This window comes from Falco cherrug, chromosome 3 (assembly GCF_023634085.1).
Source record: "Falco cherrug isolate bFalChe1 chromosome 3, bFalChe1.pri, whole genome shotgun sequence".
Lineage (NCBI taxonomy): Eukaryota > Metazoa > Chordata > Aves > Falconiformes > Falconidae > Falco > Falco cherrug.
This window is the reverse complement of record NC_073699.1, coordinates 98,646,970-98,668,640: the sequence shown is the minus strand read 5'-3', so window position 1 is coordinate 98,668,640 and position 21,671 is coordinate 98,646,970. Positions and strand designations below refer to the sequence as shown.

General features: G+C 43.1%; 1 protein-coding gene across 1 annotated transcript in view; it reads left to right on the top strand.

Annotated features, from left to right (window-relative positions):
- Positions 1-14,497, top strand: part of LOC129735568 (protein Jumonji-like) — a 116,356-nt gene extending 101,859 nt beyond the window's left edge. The window contains exon 3 of the mRNA XM_055704461.1: positions 14,367-14,497. Within this exon, the coding sequence (XP_055560436.1) occupies positions 14,367-14,497 (131 nt within the window). The remainder of the gene's footprint in view (positions 1-14,366) is intronic.
- Positions 14,498-21,671: the final 7,174 nt, after the last annotated feature.

Here is a 21,671-nt window from a genome sequence, read left to right as displayed (position 1 = left end):
CGAATGTGAGAGAAGGCTGTAAAAAAGGCCGTGAAAGATGTAATTGTTGCTTGTGTTCTGTTTATGAGAATAAATCCAGTGCCCTCAAAAGAAGAGCCTCAAAAAAAAAAAAAAAAAAAAAAAAAGAGGCAAATTTCTATGACATAAGATTTTAAATTCTGTTTTTCAAAATTTGTGATAAAAACTAAATTTCTGATACAGAAGTGCTAGCGTTTCATAAATGGAAAAAGTGCCACAGTTTGCTTAAGGTCAGTAGTTAACCTACAGAGATGACAACCAAGATATTAGAATTATTCAAGCAGATAGTGCATTTTCCTCAGCTAAACTTTGTCCTAGAAAGGTGTCATGGCAATTTCCAAACATGCCAGCTTGGTTAAGCTTGTGGCAAACATGATCTAGTTGGGAAATCAATGTGAGAGGGAATGCTTTGGTTCAAGGCAGAAGTTGGAAGCTTTGCTCATTTAGTAAACAGAGATGAGTAGAAATAGGTAATTTTGCTGTTCTGAGAGATTTCACTTTACATTTAGGGTTGTTAAAGTCACTTACTCCTTTTATGTGCGCTCTTTAAACAGAGAAGAAACAACGTCAGCACTTTGATGGTCCTTCCCCGGATGGCTGTGATGCCCCTTCCTGCCTTGTGCTGGTCTGCTCCTGCCCTCAGCCCTTCCCTCACAAAAGCTAACTTGACTTCTGCTGGAAGTTTGCTTTGTCCAGAAATGAAATGCCTCTCGCCAGAGGGGCAGGAGCCTCTGAGGCAGCCCGTGGCAAGACAGCAGTACCGGACCCAGTGGCAGCAGCCTGCTCTGACACCTGGGTCTGCACATCCCTTGGCTGCTGCGCTGGCTCTCTGGAAATAGCTATTTGTGTTATTGCTGCATGGATTTTTCAAGTATTTCCTCCTCGCTGCGTGAAGGGTTCTGTCATTGTTCCCTAGCACGCCACCTCGAAGTGGAGGTGCCCAGTGGTAGGGTGGCATGAGGCTGTGTTCGACTTCAACTTGTTGAAAGCTCTTTTTCCCTGGGCGTGTAGATGGTACCCCAGGCATGGCATAAAAATTGGAACAGGTGTGGTAGAAATGCCTAAACACAACTAAGCTGGGTGCTGCCACTCAGTGCTGTGCAGTACTTGCCAAAAGCTAACTATGTGGGGGTGGCAGCAGCTGCCAGCAGAGCAACCTCGTCTTCTCTGGGCTGAGGCCACGTCTCTTCCCACTGCACAGAAGATAATACAACAGCAGCCCTCTGAGAGGTGCTGTTGTCTCAGCTGCAGCCCTACATGCCCAGAGCAGCATGCACCTCCTTCCTCCCTGGAGCTCACATCTAGGCTGGACCACCACCTAGCTTTTAATTTTGAACAAGAAGGTAGTCCTCTTCATTCTCTGTGATTGTTCAAATACTCTGGTAACTTCATCTCTCTTATTTCTGAAGGCTGCAATTAAGTACTGGAAGAAGGTTTTATGCTAACATTTGTCTAGGGAGCTTTTCACTCCATCAGTGATGTGAAATTGCATTTGTTGACAGTGGGTAATGTCTGTCTGTCTCCTAAGCTGTAGTAGAAGATTGTAAGTGTGCCAAGGACCCTTGTCTGTAAGTGGATTTTTAACATGCATTTACAGAAACAGAAATACCTCTTTCAACTTCGCAACATTTCCCCTTTACTTTCAGAGTAAACAGCCTTTTTGGCTAGTTTAAGCTGTGATTAAATATAGATGTTTTCAACTAAAAGGTTCAGAAAATAAGCGTTTGAGCAGATTTGTCATGGCACTCAACATCACTTTCACTTTGGTGGTTGCTGTCAAGTTAATTTAAAGATTAACAAATAAATAACAGGATGTTGGGGTTGGGCTCCATTGAAAATTTCCAAATCTCTTTTCCTTTCTTTGTTTTTTAGAACAGAATTCATTTTTGAGCCTGCCAGGGACTTGCTTGTTCATCAGCTGACACAGGTTCTTTTTGCCTGTTCCATCCATCATCACCACTTACAAAAATTTTGCAGGCCAAATTGCACCTTCAGTGATTTTTACCCAGTTTGATCATGTCTGAATCGTGCTCCTGTCTTGATACAATTTCAGTGTTTGGCAAGACTGCCAGAAAGCCTTCTCTTGCAGGACACCCATCATCCTTTTTGTCTCAAACATAAAGAGGTGGATTTTTTTTTAACCAGAGAAACAGAGGAACTGTGTAATTAATTTTCTTAAACCTTCACTTCATGACCATCTAAAAAGAGTTGTTATTGCCCTGAGTGCGCTTCTAGTTGAAGTAATTCTAAAAATAATCTTGCCTCCCTGCATATTACTAATTGTAGGTAATGGAAAATGAAAACAGCAATGAAGGATGTTGCAGAGGTGCATGCATAATCTGTGATGGAGTTATTGTAGATCTGAAATAAATAAGCTGAGGAAAGGTAAGAAAGAGTTCAGCGGCAGCTGATGGGTCTGGTCCCCCCTTCTTTTATCTCCTGTCTGGCTCTGCCATTTGTCTGCCCGTGCAGTACAGCTGGTTCAGCATACTAACGCGGCAGGAAGCTAGCCCCCAAAAATGATTTTTTAAAAAATAGTAATTTTCTAGTTTAATGAGTGAGACAGGTTCATCAGAGGTCGGATGAGCGAGTGGTCGGAGGAAGAGTCTGGATTCATCCCTTTAGATAGTAGCAAGCTGCTCAGTTGGTGCAGTCATCTTGTCTAACCACAGCCTTAGGATTGGCAGTCGTCTTGTCTAACCACAGCCTCAGATGCTAGAAGAGACAACAGTTGCCAGAAATAGGAGCAAAAAAAGATGCAGCTTAAAAATTCGTTGAACGTGCTTCACAACTGTAGGTGTTAATTTTATGTATTTCTTAAAAAAACAACCCCACCCCCCACCCCCAAAACCCCTAAAACAAACAAACAAAAAAACCCCAACACCCAAACCCACAAAAAAACTCCACCGCTGATGTAGTGGTGAAATTCATTGCATAGATGGTCTGTGGAACAAACCTTTGCCTTAACCCCAACAGGGGACAACAATTTTGTTTTTCTTGACTCGGGGTCATTCCGCATAGTTGCTGCCTTGGATTTATTGTTTCTATCAGCAGTCTGGAAGCACCCTTGAATGTAGACAAGCAAACTGCTTCATTCTGTCTTTGGCAGCCATAAAATTGCCAGCCAGCCTAAATTTGCACCCTGGCATATTTTTGGCTGGCATGTAGAGTCAAAAGGATGTTGGTGGCTTCACCTCTTAGAATTGCCAGCTCTGTCAAAAATTGTAACTTTTCTAGTAACAGTTCTGGTCTGCTTTTTTAAGAAACGGGAGTAAGGCGTAATTATGCAAAGCTACGGTTTTTTGGCTGCAATATTAAGCGAGATGCATGGCTTTGGATTCTAACTCAACCACAGATAAACAAGTTTAAATTTGTTAATAATTTTTTTTGTGATGAGTAGATTTTTATTGGGATGTTAAGAGCCAGACAGATCTGCTCAGACCATTGTCATTCACACTGCCAGGTTGGGGTGGATGAAGTTCATGCTGGTGACCTGATGAAGTGAGAACTGGTGGTTGGTGCTGCCCATTTTCTCAGGCTGTTGAGTTGTGTTGAGGAGATAAAGAGATAACTTGTGGTTTACATAGAAATCAAATCAAAATTATACAGCTGTTAAAGGTAGTGTAAATGTTCGAGTTCCATACCATTGTTTGCCTGGTGGATTGTGCTATTGAAAGGGCTGGAAAACTTGCAGAAAGTATGGACACGAAGTGGAGAAGGTGGCAGCAGTCCAGCAGTGTGCTCAGAAAAAGTGAGCACGATGTCTCTGTTTCAGAGCAATGGTTCTCAGAAAGCATGGGAATGGGGACAAAGGTGCTTTACCTCTTTCTGTCTGATGCCCAATACTTGTGATTCTTGTTATTTTAGTGTTTATTAAAATGTTCTAGTGACGATCAAAGGTCTGCAGGTCGGAATACGTAGCTGCTTTGTAAAGAGAGTTTAACTGTCAGTTTTTCTGTTGCTTCCCCATTGCCCATGATTGGCAGAAGGAAACTGTGCATTAAATAACTAGCGGTTTTAATTTAAGGACAGACCCTAAGGCATATAACCAGGAAAGCAGCAGGGAAAGAAAAAAGTCAGTCATTGAAAAAGCATATTCTTTATTAAGAAATATTTCTTTATTAAAAAAATAGGAATGCAGCAGGAAATAAAATCGGTATCACAAGTAGAATCAGAGAGACGTTGCAGTCATACACACAGGCTGTGTAGTACGGTTTGCTGTAGTCAGTTCTAGGGAACTGTGTTTTCTGAAAACTGCCTGTGCTTAGCTTTGAGTAAGGCTTTTGCTATCATTTTTACACTGTAGCTTTGAGGTATTAGTGCAAGACTGCATTTTGTGGAGCACTTTCAGAGTATTAGGGAGAATACATTTTCAGTCTTCAAGGGCCTGTCTTGCATCTGACAACCTCCACAGCAGTTTTTCCTTGACATGGGGGGCATTTTAGAAATGGTTTGCTGTTTGGAAGTGTGGAAAGGGTTTGAGAACTATTTGGTTCAGCAGGATGTTCTTCAGGCCATTAGGCTGTGCTTAATCAGAGCAGATGTCGTGTGTGCTGTAAACCTTATCGTGTCAACCCTGGCAGTAAAGTGGTTTTAAAAGAAAAAGTAGAGATTAGTGACAGATGGCTGTAACTGCTGATGGGCACAGTAGCCACTTCTGCAACTTGCCTGACACAGCTGCCAGTGCACCTTAATCTTCATCTCAAACACCCTCTGTTACCTGTGTTCCCAAGCCTTGTGGCTTGTAACATGTGCAGGTTGCCAATTGGAAGGGATCTGGGGATCCTTGTAGTGACATGGAGTAAACTGAAAATGTCAGTAGATTGGTATCGCATTATTTTTAGATGCCATCAACCCATGTCTGAACATAGAGTTTCTGCTGTGAAAAGCAAGAACATGAGTCGCCTTTTTGAGCAACGACAGTCTTCAGGAATTAGTCACATTCATTTCACGGCTCATAACAGCCTGGGAGATTGGTCCGTGCCCTGAGCTCATGCCTCCACGTTTTGATTTGGTTTCAGTGGGATCTTTTTAATTTAAAATCTCCAAGAAACCATTCTGAAATAACTGCTGCCTTTTGATGACTGATGATGATCCGTTCATCACATAGCAGATACTTCCCAGAGCTTGTGGATGAATGTTTTCCAAAAAATAAATATAGCTTAACACGTATACTGTGAAGTCCTAGTAGACTGCTCTACATTGTAATACATGTGCATACATTTTAATTTTTTTTTGTCTGACTAGCGCAGATTTATTACATGCAGTTAATGTGATGTTGTATCCAGAATTAGTTGAATGCATGTTTTCAATAACCTGCCTTTGATGTCCTTTATTTCCCAATTTAAATGAATTTAATACTGTGAAGGGGCTGTCCAGTGAAAAGTGTAGATAGAGAAACCGTAGGTGCTTAGGGCGACAGGGGATGACAGTGACAAGCTTGACTTGCAAGTGTTTTCTGGTAAATCTGAAGGAGTTTTCCCGCTCCAAGAACTAAAGGCAGCTGAATTTCTACCCTTATCCATCCTGTTTTCTCCCCTCACAGTCCTGTTAGCGAGCACTGCAATTGCAGTCGGGACTGTCTGATGTTTCAGATCTGTCCACTAAGAGGCTAACTCATTCCAGATAAGCCTTGAACAGACAACATTCATTTTTTACTTTGCTCAGAATTTCCTGTCCTTTGTTCTGCATCTGTTTGTGAAAGACTGTGTTATCTTTGAAAGCCTTCATCTTGTTTTCTTTATTCAAGCTATACACTAAAATGGAAAAAGGGAAGAGCTGGAAGGATCCCAGCTGGAGCAATATGTCAAAGATCCCACAGAAAGGCAGAGCTGGCAAACTCCCGAAACCTCTTCAGCTGACCTCTGGTGCAATTTGGGAGCCCAGGAGATAGTCCATATTTCCTGCAAAAATTTGGCCTCAGCCAGCCATTCTGAGTAATGCCCAAAGGTCTCACCAGCATTTAATTGGATTTTTTTCCTCCTTCGCTCATCCCTCACTTAGCTTCATTAGTGGTTGACCTTAAAAATATTTCAGTTCGGCCTCTTCCTAGTCTTTGTGTGTGTGTGTAGATGTGTTAAGAGGTGAATCTCACCGTGACATGGTCTGTTTCAGCCAGGCTGCATCAAAAGCAGGTTATTCCTAAAACACCTCCCTCAGACAGTTGTTGCCTCCTCTGGTGCTCTGAAAGGTGAAAGCATTTCATGGCCAACTGTTTTTAAAGATGCTGTGTTTACTGTGGCTGCAAAGCACCCCAGTGTTTTTGTCATGCCTGCTGCATATGTGGAGAGATTGAAAGAATCTCAGAAGTGATGAAAATGGCACAGAGGGGGTACCGTTTTTTCCTTCACAGCATGGGAATTTTCTTTCTGCTTCAGGGTGGAAATGCTGTCACAGTGTTAGCAAGAGGCTGCTAGAGCAATGGTAGAAGCATGTCCTCTCATACAGGGCACTGAGAAAAGGCATCTGGGCTGTACTGACCTGTACAGATACAGGTGTGTTGGATGGAGAGGGCTGAAGAGGGATTTCATTTCCTTCTGTTTTCTCCTGACCCCTGCTCCCTTGCTGTGATGTTGGGATCTTGTTTCAGAGCCTCAGGCGCTTTATCAGTCTCTGGCTCCCTATACTAGAAGGGTTGCGTGGAGCCTTAAAACTGTGGAGTCATACAGGGGTGTGCTGGGGTGGGGAGAGGCATGCTCCTGTTACACAGTCTGCATGCAGGGCTCCGTTTCCCTGCCTTGTTGTTGGTTCCTGTGGTGCATCTGTCCAGGAATACACCATTTCTCTTCCAAGGAGAAGAGTCCCAACTCATCCTTTAACGTGACAATCTACTTGACAGGACAGTAAGCAAATAACTTTGTTCAAGGACAACGTATCTGCTGATTTCTACAGTAGTTGTTCTGCCTTTTTATATCTCTGGGCGGTCAGCAGTGATTACCTCCAGTTGGAAGCCATGAATAAGGGATAGAAGCAGAATGTGGCTTGAATTCCAAATCTTCTTGAAACATAGTTGTTGCTGCTCTTCTCCCCCCTCCTGAAAATCAATTGAAGGTGGCCTTTTGTGCAGCAATGAAGTCTGTGGTTAGGGACTACTTGTCAAGTTTTATTTAGATGGAAACCTGTCCCAGAAGCTTTACCTCATCTCATTGTCCTGCAGGGATGAACTTCAAATGCCAGTTTACGTTTGCCTGGAACTGACCTTCTGTAATTGAGAGGAACAAGGCTGTCTTATCTAAGTAGATAAACGTAGCCCATTTGCAATTGTAGATTTAAATGCACTCTTTCATAGATTACCTTTGCATGTGTCCTTGAATATTTAAAGTCTCATTAACAAGAGACCAGAATTGAAGAGTAAAAGTTCTTTGTGAAAGAGAGGTTTTTGAGCTGCAAGCTGATGTTGATCTCTCCTAGGGTGGAGGAAGAGTGTTTGGTACAAAGTCCCCTTTATGCCAGCATGGAAGGTGCTCCAATAAAACTGGCATGCAAAGTTTTGAAGGCTAATTAACATCCAAAGCACAACACAGGCTTATATACACATGCTCTGCTCATAAAGTAGAATAAATGAGCTGTTGGTTAAGGCATTGCTTAGTGCAGAAAACCACCTTTCTTTCTGTTACGGATCTAGGTGTCTGCCATTAACAGCCTGGAAAGGAGACCTCTTTTAGAATAGTTGACTGATTGGAAAAACGAGTTTAAGATACTGTCTGTGAACTTGAATATGAGGTTTATGGGGAAGATGGTTTTGCAGTCCTTCAATTTCCCTGGCGTAGTTGGATGTTGAGATGGTGCTGCATTACCACGTGGCTGGATCAAAATTAGAACTGCTAAGTAAATAGCTAGTTAAAACTTCTCAAATCATCTTGGACTCCGTGGGGATAGTCTCTTGAAAACTGAATTTGCAGGGAGACTTAGAAAGGAATAGACTCTGCTGAGAAGGACAGACTGCTCCTCAGTTTGTGCTTTCCTACTTCCAGGAGAAATTCTGCTGGTATGGACAAAGGAACTCAGAAACTTTACCAAGGTTTTAGGAAAATAGCTTTCAGCTTTTGTGCAGTGGCTGCTTTCCCTCCTGACCTAGGTTGACCAGGTTCTTCAGGCAACAGGAACCAGAGAGCAGACTGAAGGAGGCAGTGCTTTCCATGCCAGATGTGTTCCCTTTTACTTAGGTTGAAAGCGATGGAAAAGTACTGTTCTGGTGTCCACTTGTCAAGAGAAGACTTCAGTTCCCTAAAGTGCTAAGCATGTCAGGAAGGACCTCAGTAAACTTTTGGTTTGTTTGCTTGTTTTCTCTAAAAATGAATGCTATTCTGTAGCTTAGAGGAAGAAGTTAAGGAAAGACGAGCACTCCTCAGCCCCAAGGTTTGGGAGTGCGTGATATAGTGCCAAGTTCAGCAGATTTTGGGGAATTCTTCCAGCATGCAGAGGGGGAGGTGTCCTCTGTAGGGGACAGATTTTGTCCTGATGTGGCCTGTTAGGAGCAGAATAATATTTTGGAAGGCAACACCTACTTTCATAGGGAATGTCCTGCCTCTAACCCAGGTGGGGACATACCAAATGATAATATGACTTGAGGGATTAATTTGCTAACATGTAAGAAACTTCTGATTATGTAAAAAACATGCCCCTTTTCCCCCCAGAAGCTTATAGCTCGACTGAACATAGGTACCATTTTCAGGAAAAAACGGGGTATGGTCCTTCTGATTAAGACCTTAACAGAGCTCATGTAATGACAGAATTTCATTGCAGGAGCTCACACGTCCATCGGAGAACTTAAAGAAATATGCCGGCTTAGTATTTAGTTGGAAACCACAGTGAAAAACAAAGGGAAAGCTGCTGGAACCTCGTGGATTGCAGAGCTTCCCACGATGTACATTTCCGCCCTCAAAATTCACTCAAGTACGATGTATGTTTAAGACTACGCAAGCTACAGTTTTACCTTATGTACTAACCAGTGATGTGCAGCAGGTGTTGCTGAACGCCTTTTGTGCCATCTCTAGAAAAAGAGCATCTCAAACCTGCATGGGTCCCTGCAACACTGACGCGTGGCTTCCTTCCGAAGGGCAGAGACTGTCCTCGGTCCAAATCTGGCTGCATCTGCTGCCGGTGCCTGTCATGAGGGATGCTCCTATTTGTACTGCTTGCTCTCTGTGAAATGTAGGTCAGGATTTTTAACTTAGGATTGCGAGTAGGACAAATAATTCTCAGATGCTTCCATGTTAATACTGGACAATTAGGAATACTCCCTGTTTGCCCATGCTTTTTCGTCTCTTGTTGTCATACTTTCCCCTTCCTTTTAAAGGGAAGAATATGTGTTTTCCTCTTTCTCCATGTCCTCCGTGTCGTCTCCAGCTACTTGTGGTTTTTTATTCTGTCTTTGTCCTCTTATTTTCTGTGCTCCCTTTGAAGCAGGAGGGTCTGTTCCTGCACTGTGCCGTGCTGTGAGGACAACTGCAGGCTGCTTGCTGCAGGCTTGGTGTTACAGCCGTAAAGATCATAAATTTGTGCCCCCGCACCACCCCCACCCCACCCCCCCAACTCGTAGGCCATCCAGCCTAATGTGAGAACAGATTGGCCTTAGAATTTGGAGAAAAGATCTATAATAAGCACGGGGGACATGCTGGTAAAAAGCATCAGCATGGTATACCAGCTCAGTTGGAGTACTGACTCTACATTAATTCTCTAACTTATAATTAGCTATATTAAATTCCAATTTTCTGAAAGGAACCATTATCAAATAACACTCTGTTTGAAATCTCAAAGAAACATAAGGAATGAAAGCTTAGTCCTCTTATGCTTTCATCTTTCAGAAGCAATCCCTATCTCAACATCTTGACCTACATTTTCTTTTTACCCTCTCCAAGAAACATTGTGTGGATTTAATGTCTCAGAAGGGAGGTAAGGATTTTTTTTTTATGCATGTGTATGTGTTGACATATAAAGTTTGGGGAAAACAATGAAGCCTTCGTGTCCCCAATGACTTTTTCTTTTTTTTTCTTTTTAAACTTGAAAGTGTTTTCTGTAATATCTCTGAGGCAGATTTTAAGTTCAGAAAGAAATTAAATGTAGAAAGTCCACCCTATACTTTTGTAAGTGGTCCACTTTTATCTACCTGGCATTTGCCAAAGCCTTTCCTGATTTTACAGACCAGTAGAGGAAAAAATTGGACTCCCCTTCCTTCTCATATCCTGCTCACCACTTGGGATCCAGCCATACATTTTCTTTTTACCATTAAACAGGATGAAGCAGGCTTTTTTTTGGGGTGGTGGTGTTTAAAATGATGGGTATTTGTTCACATTCATTCTCGTCTTTACTCTGTATTCTTGAGTGTTATTAATAAACACTTTTACGTGGGAGTTAAACCTTGACCTGGGTGGCCCAAGCATGCAAAGAAGCAAAGGCTGTCAGCGCGTCAGGCAGCTGGTGCAGGTTACGGGCTAATTGGGGTCCCGGCTTTGACGCTGACAACGATGATTCCCGCTCTGCGTACTGCCTGTCATCCAAAACACAGCGTGGCATACCTGCAGTGCTGCTTGCCCATTAGACTGGTCCATCCATCCCTCTCAGGAGGGTATCTCCAACACCCATGGAGTGGTTGACACCGTCCTTTCTGCCTCATCCCGCTGTGCGGGGCTGTGGTTATACAGCAGGACATCTCCCACTGCGGGACAAATGTTGCTGTAGGTTCGCCCCATGTGGCGACAGGCAGAGTTCTTCTCCCAGTTGTTCAGGTTGGTTTTGTTCAGTGTTTTTTTGGGGGGCTGAGGGGTGTGTGTGTGTGTGTTAGCACTTTGAATATACAAGTATTAAATGCATGCTAAGCATCAATATTATTCAATAGTCTTTGTCACTTGGGTTAGGCTTGGTGGAGATGCCTTGGAACAGTGTAGGGAGGGAATGTTCTAACTTCAGGATGTTCAGTTGTCTGAACTGTTTTAGCTTAATATGTCTAGCTTTTTACAGAGTACTGTGAACATAACAGAGAGATTCCAGTTGTCATTTTAGTAGTGTTGTGTCGTTCCCCGCCCCATATTGTCATGTCATCTTGAAACAGAGTTATGCAGTGTTTTTTTGAATATCAATAATGTACTTTTGGCCCTAAATCAGGGTTTTTTTATTGTAGTAATACAACGGTGAACTTCAGCATACATACACACAGCCTCTTGGGTATATTTTGAAAGCCCACTTGCTGTTTTTATCCTGCATTTCTATGCTATTCCATTGCACACACCTCCCACCCCCTCACCCACATTTCTCCGATGTTGTACTTAAGAAATATGCTAAGGGGTATCAGCCTTCAGTTACATGCATGGATGGAAGGAAAATTCTTTGCAACAAATTCTTGTGTGTGTGTGGGGAGACACACACCACACGACACAACGACCCAGTATTCTTCAAAAACTGCAAGATAGTACTTTATCTCCTTTGCTTATTCAGAAAGATAAAATCATTACGTACACATCACTGTATAGTCTTGATTGGATAAGTGTGTGTTTATGGTTGTTCCAGGGTTTCTATTAAGTCACGAAGCAGCTAATGTTGTTTCACTTCCCCTTCTGATGCCCCAAAACGTAAGCAAAAAAAGCTGTTTAATCGCAGCACAATATTTCTTGGTAGTGGAATTTCTTTAACTCCTCCGGGGGGTGGTGCTTTGGGAAGCCTTCTTTACATTTCAGAAGCCCTTTCTCCACCATCAAGTTTTCAAGTGGCTGGCCCCCTACCCCAGCTCTCATCTCTTCCCCCCGTGGTTCGCCTGTAGAGCTCACAAAAGGGAGGTGAATGTAAGGTTAAGCTGCTGGTATCAAGAGCTAGAAATACAGATGGGAATTGCTTGGCGTATGAGGAGCGTTTCCTTAAAGGCCGTTACAACGCTGATGCTTCATATGCCGATGCTTTGGGTAACTGCGTTAATGCTGGCAACAATCAGTTGTCCCCCCAATTAAACCGAGAACGGTCTCTGCACACACTCTGGTAGGTGGCTGATGTTTGTTATCTAACGCCTTTTAAGTTTGTGTTGCTCATGCTTTGGCCTGTGTGTCATTCCGGCAGCAAGATCCTTGGAGCTCTGCTGAGTGTGGGCTCCTCCTGCTTCCTCTCCTCAGCTGTTGTCCTGCCACTGCAGTGCTGGAGCTGGTCTGGGCAGGGTTTTCTTCTAAGCATCTCCCAGCTACGGATTGATTTCCCAGCCTGTGTGTTTCTCATTGCATGTGCAATGGGGAGGCATCTGCAACCCCTGCCACCGCTGCTGGCATCATGTAGGAGAAGGGCTGGGATCCTGACCTGAGGTAAAGGCTTAGGGCTTGAGTAGGGGTGAAGTGTTGTCGCTCCCGTGCATGCCTGTGGCAGAACAATTTGTTCATTCATGTTGGGCTTTCATATTGCAGTTGTGATTTCAGTTTCCAGCAGTTGGTCTAAACCTTTCACTGTCACTGTCATGAGCCTTCTCTCCTCTGACGACAGCTCTGCAAACAGACTGGGGGGGGGATGAGGAAAAAAAAAGAACAGTAAAGTAAAAAAAAAAAAAAAAAAAAAATCACCCCTGGGAGAAGAGGTGAATACAGTCTGCAAGTACAGATTTCATGGAAAGATAGGTGGGATTTTTTGGTTTGGTTTATTTAAGCAGCCTGGTTTTGCAAATATGTTTGAAATATGTTTGCTTACTGTATGGAAATTTTTTTTGTATGGCCACATGGCTGTTTCGTATGTTAAAATCATGCCAAGTAATTTTAAAAAATATATTTTTATGATTAATTTAGCAAGGTAGATGTAAAACCAGTGGCAAGGAGAAAGGTGCCCCAAAAGTTCAGAGGCTGATTTTTAGGGCTTTCCAGGTGTTCAAGTTTTTGGTATTGTTTTACGGTGCCTTGAAGCTGCTTTCTGTGGAGGAGAGGAAATAAATGGTACACTGGGTCGATGGTGTCTAGGGGAAGGGTTCACTCCCAGGAAAAGCAGCTGCTGGTTTTGTCCCAGAGAGAATTGCCTTTCCCAGCTAGCAGTGAGACGTTGAGCATCGTGGATGAAATTTCGGTTTACAGACAAAAGCCTGGGAAAGTGTTTTGGTTTTTTTGTTGGTTTTTGTTTTGTTTTTGTTTTTGTTTTTTTTAAAGTGTTTGAGAATTGCACAGGCAGCTTTCTTCCCTCCCCTCCTCCTGGGTTGTCACAGGGCTTTATGCTGGTGTGGTTGTCAAGCCTACATTAAGGCTCTCAACTGATATGCAAGGGGTCAGGTTGGCAGGGAATTGGAAATCTGGCTGCAGGCAGTGCCTGCGCATCCCTGGTGTGGGGAGGGAGGCAGGCTGCCTGCGGTCCAGCATCCCTGGTGTGGGGAGGGAGGTAGGCTGCCTGCGGTCCAGCTGGGCTGCCTGACCTCCTGGTGCAGGGGAGGGCTAGCTGGCCTCTTGCTGAAGATGCTAGGGAGTTACGTTAGAAGTGACTGTGGCCTCTTCTTTTTTTTTTTTTTTTTAAGTCAGTGGCTATTTTAATTGCTTTAAACTCAGAGATCATAATTCAAGTGCTTAGTAGAAGGAGGTGGCACACCAGAAAAAAAAAACCCACCACCCTTGTCAGTGAAAGAAGTTGACAGTTTGACTCCTGGAGCTGGCTGATGGATGATCTCAGAGCTGGGGAGGGCACGTTCTCTAAAAAGTTACTGAAAATACGGAGTGAAAGTAATTGAAATGGTTTAATTCAACTATCCGTTGTATAGAACTTGAGTTCTTTTAGAACACCCCTACCATTTAGCTCAGTTATTTTTCCCACGACAGGAGGAGGACTTTTCTCCTCCTCTTCTTTGACTGAAAGCTCAAGCATCTCCAGTGGAGAGAGGGCTGAATCTGTACCCACATCTGTTGGCTGCATGGGATGGTCACTGCTGCTGGTCACCAGGCTGTGTGTTCTTGCAGCAAACAAGATCTTTGTAGCTCGTGTCACATCAGGGGAAAAAATATTTCTTCTGTTTGGAGGGCTGCCTGTGCTCCTGGCAAAAGTAATGAAAAGCTAATCCTCAATGACATGCATTAAAATATCAAATGGGACTATGCAATTAGAAGTATGTCACTTAGTGTTTGCCTTTCACGGCTTTTGTCACACAGGGGCAGAATCAGAGGCAGTTAAGCAGAGGATAACCTCCCCGAAAGGGCTTTCTGGCACATCTCTTGTCCTTTCCCTGTCCTTTTTCCTGCAGCACACCTGCTGTGCTAGAACCCTCCTCCTTTTCCAGAGTTTGGTGTTTTGCTCACTTTGGACGTGTATGTAGAAGTCCCACATTTATTCCTCTGATCATTTAATTTAATTTGGTTTACTTGAGAAAGAAGTAACTTGGGCTGCCTTTTATTGCTGCTTCCCATTTGCAGATGGAGGAGGACTGGCCCGGTCCTTCACAGGAGCACAGCAGTTCCTGACGTGCCATGTGGCTGCCGACTCTCCTGCTCTCCTCGCTCCTCGGAAGGGCCGGGCTTCTGCTGAAGGGTGCAGCAGAGGGTAACCTGGTCCCTGCCTGCTGCAGCCACCAGCTGCCTTTGCAGGGGGAAGATGCTGGCTTGTCCGTGACACTGGTTTCAGGGGCTTTTTGTCACCTCCGTGTGCCGAGATGATGAGCCCGGCCTGTTGGTGTGATCCCTCACCGCAGATCAGCAAGAACTGTGCTTCGTTAGAGGAAAAGCGTGTGGCAAATGTTCATCAAGATGCTGCTTTGCTGCTGCATCCGGTTTCATGCAGATACGCAGTTTTCAAATTACACAGTCTGGAAGGGTTTCCTAGAAACATTAACAAATATAGCCAAGCTTTGCTAAGCCTCTAGGGTTTAGCTGCACATCTCTCCCTTTTCAGGCTCCCAAGTATTCATTGTTAGCAGTGAGGCATTGCATGCTTTTTTATTTCCCTTGTTGTTTTATTTGCACATTCGTATGTTATATTTTCTTCCAATTAGCAGGCTCTTCCTTGCTTCACTGTGTTTGCCTTCACCTTCTTTCTTCCCGCTTTGTTTATACTCTGTGGAGGCACAATTGCTAATTTTTACTTTCTAGTGTAGAATAGCTGTTGTCTGGAGACGTGCTCTTGGCACAGCTTTCCTTCTCATGTTACTTAAAATAGCAGAATGTCTTTTTAAAAAATTTTTTCACCATTTTTACTAATCTGTCTGGTCCCTGGGTGCTGAGGTATGGATATTTTCAAAGTGTGGATTTATTGTTCCTTTGTCCATCCATTCCTAGTGGAAGCATAACTCTGAAACGGGGTAAGGTGTGTCGCTGAGTCTAAAAGCATATCCCTGTGATGGTGAGGTAGGGGAAACAACTAAAAACCGGGACTGCTAGTGGTGTATTACAGCAAAGATGGATCTGTAAAAGTTTTTCAGACTGGGGAGGAACTGCCCTCACTTGGTGCTCACATAGAGGTGGCAAAGACCTAAAATGCTGACTAGCTTGCTTTACTTAATTCTTATTTACCAGAATAAATTACGTTCTCTTCCTCACATGAAGAGATATTTGTGAAGAACAAGCAAAATATTTTGGAAGCTGAGTCTATAACTGTTCTCTATGTAACGGTCAAATAGACACAAACAAAATAAAAGTGGAAGGAACAAAACATTTCAAAATGAAATGCTTTCTTTCACAGGCATGTTGAGAGTTTTCTTGACTCTCCCCTCTCGTGGGATGTTAGCCCACTGGTTCTCCATTCAGCCATAAAATTCCCCAGAAAAGGCAGGATAAACAAGACATGACGGTTTTGGCATAAACCCCGAAGAATAAATTATTTGTGTCACTGATAATTTGGTTAATACCAGAGAATTTAGACATTTCTCTCTCTCAGTGGTTATGCTGATTTTTCTATCACTGATACCCTTGAACTAAATAGAGATAAACTACACTTGTGGACCTGCTTGTGCCTATAATTTCAAATAAAATGCACACTTAACTCTGTTTCCAGATTGTGTATGTGATTACCAAATGAGAGAAAATGTCCTGCAGGACAGATGTCGCTGGCATAGCTGCAAAGCAAAGGGCACTTGTTCTCCTCAGGGAGAAGTAAAACCACTTTGTCCAATGCCAAAATCAACACGAGGCACACAGCACTGAGGGATTTTATAATAACCCGCATCTCGTGTCGCGCTCACTCTCTGTACCCCTGCTGCGCTTCACCCTGGGGGCTGATCTCATTACCTTTATTTTACAGGTGGGCGAGCCGAGGTGTGTGGAGGGGAGGTGACCTCTCCAGGGGCACCTGCTTGGCGGTGGCTGCATCTGGATAAAGTCCAGCTGCCCACATCCCGACTGGGCTCTCCTCCTGGTGATGGTGTTCCCTTGCTTGGGCAGAGGGCTTCATGCCTTCTCCACGCACAGCTCTCTGAAGGGCAGAGACCTGTAGCTTGCATTTGGAGTCCTCTTGTTCCTCCAAAGCTTTCTGACTGCAGCCAAGGGGGGCCGAGGTGGATGCAAGGTACATGCATCAAATACTGTGATTCCCTGGTGACACGTGGGTAGGTTATGTGGTGCTTGTTTCCCCAGTGCTAACAGGGAGTGCATATGGTACTATAAAATTTATTGTTTCTGTTTGTCAAAACTTAATGACCTTTACATGGCCTGGTACCTACTTATTAGAAGAGCTGCTGCTCTGCCCTTATCATACAGCTCCAGGGGCAATCGGTAGGAGCTTGATAGCACAGTGGTACCGATAAAACAGATAGGGAGCAGCTGGCAGGGTGGTGGCCATCAGCTCTCTTTCCGCCTCTCTGTTCTGCTTCATTCGGCACAGCCCTACCTTTGGGGTCTTGGGGAGCTGTTCCTTGGGTTTCCCTTCCCCCCCCTCTTAAAATAATAATTAAAAAAAAAAACAACCTGGGAAAATTCAAGGTAGTTACCTGTGGTTTTAAGCTCTTAGTCAGCTCTCTGCATTTGTGCAAAGGGGATTTAGGAGAGATTTGTTTGTTCCCCCAGCTTTTGGGGAGTCAGCATTACTGCTGCTATCTCCTTCACCTACGTATGAACACCTACTCTGCTGCTCAGCCTGTTTGGTCCTCCTGTTCCCTCCTTCATCCAGGCCACACCACCACGGAGCCCAGGCTGGTGGCCTCCATTCTGCCTTACAAAGAATAAGGTGCCAGAAGGCATCGTGTGATGATTCCCTGGGGGAATCAGGGACTCAGGCATTTTCATCGTGTCCTTAAAAGCAAAGAAAGGTCTTTAAACAGAGAGATGCATCCTTTTGAATAGATTTTTTTTAAATAAATCTAAAGTAACAGAAGTACAGACTTCAGATGAGCTTTTTCTCTGTATATGGTATGTTGCAGGTGTTCTTAGGTTGTTTTTTTTTTTTGTTTTTTTGTTTGTTTTAAAATTTCTTCCAGATGCACATTTCATTAATGGTTTAACTGAGGCTTGAAGTATGTCCTATGGCCTGAGGTGGTTTCCTGGCAGAATTAAATTAGGTTCATTTTTGACTGTTATGTTCTTATTTCTGTGAGTTTACTACCACCCCCCCTCCTCCAGATGAAAACAAAACAAAACACCCTTTAAAGTGTTCTGTTGAAACACCAGAACAATGTAATTTCAATTAACGCTGCTAACAGGTACTTGATAATGGGCTCATGTGCAAGACACAAAGTCACATGAATGTCTTTGGTTGCTTAATAGCAATTTTGGGTGGAGATGTAATGGGAGTAAGGAGCATCTTTCAGCCTGTATTATTTAATCAGTTCTCTTTGGTGATCTTGTCATTTGACAGGCTGACAAACATGTCTTGTGCTGTAATGTCATTCATGCTTGGCTTCCATAGTAATGATGTATATCTACATATAAAAGCATTCTTCTACTCATTTATGAAGACTGTACAAGCTATTTGCTAACAGTTTTTGGCATAGCAGTACTGCTTTATGCATATGCTCCGTTATGTACCACAATCAACCTAATGTCCAGTGGCTTGTCATCTGAAAAGGCCATGTACCGTTAATTACCATCGTGGTGGCAACACAGAGCATCATGTGGTATAAGCAATGTTAATGCTGTGGGTTTTTTTAATTTAGAGACAGAAAGCTGTTAGGGTTTTGCATTACCAAACGAGATCAAAATAGCAGTTTTCTTTATGACAGCTCTCCCTAAAAAAAAGAACAGGGAGTTGGTATCTCTCATCCCAGCGAAAAATGTTTTGGTTTGTTTTCTTTTTAAATTATGTTACTATCATGAAAACCCAGTTCTTCAGTCTCTAAGACAACCGTGGCATGAAAATAGGCCTTATTTTCAAGGCGTGTTGTCTGTTTAATATGTAATGTGATACCTTGTCATGCTGTGACAATGTGACAGATGGCATTTGCACTATAAAACTAAATTATCTTTTGTGCATAGCTATACAACAGCTAAACACAGTAACTCTGTACAGTATGCTGATTAATGCAGACTGCAGATGTTTTAGAGATACAAGTATGTTTTAACTGGCATCAAATGATTAATGGTTTTATTTAACGTGCCTACCAAGATTTTGGTAGTGTTTTAGCACGTAGTCTAGTATATAAGGGTGTTTTTTAGAAGATAAATTTAGGGTTACAGACAACGGGATGTGAATTTGTGTTGTATTGCAGCTCTTAGTCTGATACTTCTGGAAAATGGGTGAGGGCTGTTCATTAACCATACTTTGCAAGTAAACTCGTGTATAAAGTTGTAGCTCAGAATAAACTGTTCTGTCCTGTAGTTCTTAGATAAAAAAGGGAAACAAGAGGTGTAGGTGAGCTGTCAGTTTATTATATATCTGTTTTCATACAGAATATTACCTGTGTGAAACTAAGGGCCAGAGTAAATTCTTAAAGAGCTGAAGGTAGTAACTTCCTCCTCTGTATCTGAGGCACAGAACTCGTGTTGGTGGTCTGCCACAGTGCAGTTACACCCAAGAGTTTGTACACATTCAAGGAGCGCAGACCTTTCAGACCATGGTGTGGAATGGTTAACTCCCTAGCTTTCTAACATTGCAATTGAACCATTCACTTTCTAATTTTCTAGTTTGTGGCTGCTCTCCTAGATGGGACAGTGCAAAAAGAAGAAAATCACTAATATTTTTTCTTTTTTTATATACAAAGCTTTTCCTGTACAGCTCCCAAGACTGCACAGCTGAAGTTTGGACAGGCATGTTACTCCATAAGTGAAGAAAGCTTTAGCTCCATGCCTACATTAACAGAAATAGTGTTTCAAAAACACTGTGAAAATCCCTTCACCCAAGTACTGTGTTCAGCTAACCATGTGATACTGAGATTCATTCAGATGCTCCCCTTTCGTTTCTTGATTATTCAGTAACTTTAATAATGAAGAACATACCAGTAATTGCAATCTTATCTATTCTTAAAACCCACTTAAGCATCTCCAATCCCTCACTTGCATTTTTTCTGTCTTCCCTTATGTTGCTGCTTTCTGCTTCTCTCTTCCTCCTCTGTTTTCATCTGACGTGTTTATACTTCCATGGTGTTTTATTGTATTTTATTGTATGGTGCATTCCCAGGTCCTGTGATTTTGCATGGTGTGTTCAGGTGCTCTCAAGGCCTGCCCTGCCCACGCCTGTCAGACGTCTCTCTAGATGACTTGGAGATGGGTTAGATCATGGCTTTGAGAATAGAGTTGTAGATTGCTGCTAAAAGTACGTGTGCATCCCCCAAAATAGTAAGGTTGGTGAATCTGCACCAATATAAATTAAGCCCTGCCTGCACTGCAATAGTGAGTTGTATTTGCTAGGCTATAATGAAAAGTGATATGCTTGAGTTGGAGCAAGCCCACTGACGTAAGCTCATTCAAGCAGATTTAACTGTCCCTTACACGCTCTGTTTTTGGTGGAAGGAAATGGCTGTTGCTGGAGAAGGCTCAGCAAGACCTCTGCTCAGTTAACAGCGACAGGGAAGAAGCAAAGGGGGTAGTGAGGTGCAGTGGGAACACGAGGGAGCGTGCTCTGCAAAGTTGGTAAAGCCATGAGATGTGTATCTGTCTGGATCACCCTGGAGGGTACAGTTCAGCTCATTGCAGAGCCTTCCTGCATGTGAAAAAACATACAAACCTGTAGCCGCAGACAGATTTGAAAACATAAAAAAGAGGTGCTAGAAATGTCCTGATGAATGACTGGGGTGCAGAAGGCAGAAAGGCTTTTTCTGCTTTCCCCAGCTTCTGACAAAATGGACATAATATTCACGTCTGCTGTGATATATTCACATTTTTCTCAATGCAGTTAGAAACGGATAAGTGGATTTGTGTGTGTGTGTGTGTGTGTGTGTCTTTTTGAACAGCATGTAACTAAAATTGCAGTTTGCCATCATAATGTATGCGGAAGAATTCAGCAAAACTGTGAAGCTGACATTTATGTGCTAAGATATGTTTTAGAAAGGATATTGAGATCTTTATGGTTCAGTTTTAAGCTACCCTTTTTAATTACTAGAAATTAGTAATTGGCTTTTCTCTTAAAGTATCTAGTCTTCATCAGTTAGAGCCAGGACAGTGTATTTAAGGGACCACGGATGTCATTTGATACGTGAGTTCCTGTATTTCTGACTTAATTAAATAATTCATTATTACTGACTTAGTTAAAGCAGTGTTTATTCAGTGCCTTTGAGCTGTTTGGTGTTTCAGTTCCTTTTAAACTTTGGCAGCAAATATGCACTGCTCCACTCTATATATAAATTATTATTTCACGTAAGTAATTTTAATATATGAAATCCTAAACTGACTTATAATCCAAGTCACTGTACCTTCAAATTCAATTTTAATGAGGTCTAGTTTTTTTAAAAAAAGTATTAAGAAATCTAATTTGACTTTTAAAACAAACACTTTATATTCCAGGAATAAAGTCTGTTTTTGTCAAACTTGATTTATTCTGCCTGGTTCTTCGGGCCTTGTGGTCGGTCATGAGTGCAGCTGCCAGGGGAGAAAGGCAGAGCTGGGGCTGAGATGAGCCCGGTGGGCAAGGGGCAGGCAGCTGCCCCCAGCTCCCCAGCAGCTGAGACTGTCACCAGTCACCGGCTTTGCCATGAGCCAGGGCTCACTGGAATTGTGATCGAGAGGTTGAAGGGCACAACCATGGAAAAGCAGTAAAGGATCTATTTGTCCCTTTGATTTTATTTGGCTCTTGATGACTTGCTGGTTCCTGGAGTGTAGCTGGGTGCTCCAGAGTCGCCAGGATTAGAGAGTGGTTCAGCTCAGACTGTGCAAAAGAGTATTTTCTTGCTTGGTTGCTTTCCCCTCTTTATATACATGTACAATTGCAGTACTTGGCTTTTAAGAAACGCAGATGCCTGCTGCATCCTGTAGCTTGGTTGACTTTGGAGACTCAAGCCCACGTGGACTGATGCGCACCAGACTGTTCCTGCAGTGCACCAGCAGACCTGTATGTCCCGTCGGCTGCACCGGTGCCAACTCATTAATGGTGATGGGGGTGCCCTAGTGTCACTTGGCACAACTGTGGGGTCCCCATCCTGTCCTGGGCCCTCCAGACCCTTCATAGCTCACAACTGATGCGCAGCAGAAAAGAACGTGGTTTATCGCAGTTAGAGAGAGCAGGAGTGGCATTTGAAGGAAAAGGTATCTGGGGGCAAACTGAACACATTTGGTATAAAAATGATTGAGTGGCAATAAACTTTATAACAGCCTGCTTCAGCTTGTGCTTTCTCTCCAGTGCTTGGAAGGAGGCTGCGGACTGTG